Below are 2500 nucleotides of genomic sequence, written 5' to 3' on the forward strand. Positions count from 1 at the left end.
ATTCCTCACTGATTCTTCTTTTTCCTCATGTCCTTCACTTATTTCCTCTTCTCCTTCTGTGGTCTTCTCCTGCTCTCACCCTCCATGGTCTCTCCAGTTTACTGCCTTCTCCTTCATTTCCCTCATTCTCTTCATCCTGTGTACTTCTTTGAATTTTCTTAGCAAAAAGCTGGCAGTAGCCCACCTTTAGCCTTCCTTTTCATGTTTGGGCTCCAGCTACTTTCTTCAGCTACTCTGGCCTGCAGAAGTCAATATGTGAAAACCTCTGGTTATCCTGTATTACATTACACTGTAGGGCCCTAATAAGTAGCTTATAACAAATATAAAATCAAAAAATATGTATCACATGCACACAACAGTTATGTTTAGACTAGGCTACTTAATCCTATTGTATTTGTTATTTCCCCAGTTGTAAGCTGGTTTCATTAGTGCAGCCTTATTGCTGTGATATGTGAGAGGAAGTGGATTTTATCAGACTGCTTAGCTAGTCAAATAAAAATGATGATCTCCTAACTGGCACTGTATTGTGTGTTGTAACGTAACGTCAGCGAAACAGCGACCATCAGTAAACGTTATGGATACAAACAAGATTTTATATTTTATATTAAGCCGTTACTGTCTTTACTAAAATCAAAACTATGTGCTCTTACAAATCACGAGGGAGCGATTTGACTTTTGGCTAACGTAATAGACGCTGTTTTTGCTGATGCTGAATCGTCTTTAGCATACGATACATTCATTACAAATCCAACTTTAAGGTAAAGGTGTGTTTAAACTACACCTGGGGAAACTGACTTCACCTTCAGAGGCTCGGGGGGGCAGCTCAGTCTCTCCAGCCGGGCTGGGGGGCCACCGCGCCACAACTGACTCGCTGTGTGTGAGCCAGACTGAGCGAACGCCGCTCGCACATTTAAATCAGGGACGTAGCTAAGTATTTGAGGGGCAGGAGGCTAATAATACATTAAAAATTTAATTGTTCACTTTTGGTAAATGTATTGTTTAGTTCAATGTTTTGAGAAGCCTGTGGACATGGCGGGTTGTTTTTACAAGTACAGTTTTTGGATCACCAAAGTTAGGGGGGCAGCTGGGGGCCCTGCCCCCAGCTGCCCCCCTGTAGATCCGCCCCTGGGTCTCGGGCCCCCCAAAATAAAAACTCTTCGGATCTACACGATTCACGTGGATGACATTTTCCCATTCAAAACGGCGATTTTCGCCAAAAAGCGACAAGTTTGCAGGTATGGATATGGTCATAACCACTGCAGTGCTCAATGACCTATTAATGAGGGGGAAATTAATTAACATTTTCTGCCACGAAAGGCACGAACGGCTTTCTGGAGGACATCCACCAGACCAGCGGGCGATCGGTGTGGTAGTTTACCACACCGATCGCCACTGCCAAGACTCCTACCCACCAACGCCAGATGGATCACACATGTAGTATCTGAAGATTTACAACTTTGCTCTATACTTTTCTGTTAAGGACCAATATGGAATTTGCTCTCTGAAGATTTATGACTTTTAACTTAGGTGTCTGTTAGAGACTTATATGGACTTTGTTCTATTCTTGCTTTCTACCCCTCACATAACTACGTCTTACTTTCAACAGCAGAATGTTAGAGCGACTATTTTGAGAATTGGGAAACTGTCCTCTCCAGATCTTCTGCAGGGTCTGTAATTGATGCTGAATTCTTTGATGTAATAAACCTTTATAATCAAGAACAGTGTCAGCGGATTCCTCTTCATACATCACCACAGCATCGCTACTAAAGATACCAAACACAAAATGGATATATATATATATATATATATGTTACAAATACACAGGGAACTGCTGCGTGAGGGTTATCACAGAAACCTGTCCGAACACACTCCCTCCCAGACGGCAGCTAGCAGGATGTCCGAGTTGAAAACGCATCTTGTTGCCATGTAAGGGCCCTGTTCGTGTGGCAGACATTTTAACTGCATTGTGTGTCTGTTCAGAGACACAAAGACACTCTTTGAACCGTGTTAGCTAACTGGGAGCTCTGGGCATTAGCTGCAGCAACTCCAGTTTGCTAAGACTGATTCTGTTTGTTGTTTTTGCTATTGGACAGTACTCGCATATTTATAGCGATCAAGATTAACGTAAAAATTGCCCAGAGTTCTCCTTTAAGTTGTCATGGCGATGATTTTTAAGGGTTTTCAGTTTGTTGACGTCTCAAAACAGAAATATTATGAAACTTTGGAGAAAATAAAGCCGATGCAAACGGAGTGGAAAACATAAAAGGCTTTATTAGCAATCAATGTAAACTTTATTTACAGCGTTTCAGTAGTGAACACGTGGCTGAGTGTGATTGGTCTACTCCGGGGCAGGGGGCGGGGCTTGGCTGCGTTTGGCTGGAGGTTCCTCTTCTTCTTCTCCTTCACCGCGTCCTCGTTTCCTCCCGGAGGCTGACTCCACTTCCTGCTGGGGAGGAGGGGGGAGGGGAGGGGGGTCAACAAGTTTGTGTGTGTGTGTCTC

The 2500-nt window shown here is 43.5% G+C and overlaps 1 protein-coding gene across 1 annotated transcript in view; it reads right to left on the reverse strand.

Moving 5' to 3' along the window:
- Window positions 1-2248: 2248 nt before the first annotated feature.
- The window catches only part of chek2 (checkpoint kinase 2), a 22554-nt gene continuing 22302 nt past the window's right edge, over window positions 2249-2500 (reverse strand). Inside the window, 1 exon segment of the mRNA XM_039802527.1 lies at window positions 2249-2446. Coding sequence (XP_039658461.1) covers window positions 2339-2446 — 108 coding nt within the window. The 3' untranslated portion in view covers window positions 2249-2338.

The sequence above is a fragment of the Perca fluviatilis genome, chromosome 6, assembly GCF_010015445.1.
Source record: "Perca fluviatilis chromosome 6, GENO_Pfluv_1.0, whole genome shotgun sequence".
NCBI classification, from domain to species: Eukaryota; Metazoa; Chordata; class Actinopteri; order Perciformes; family Percidae; genus Perca; species Perca fluviatilis.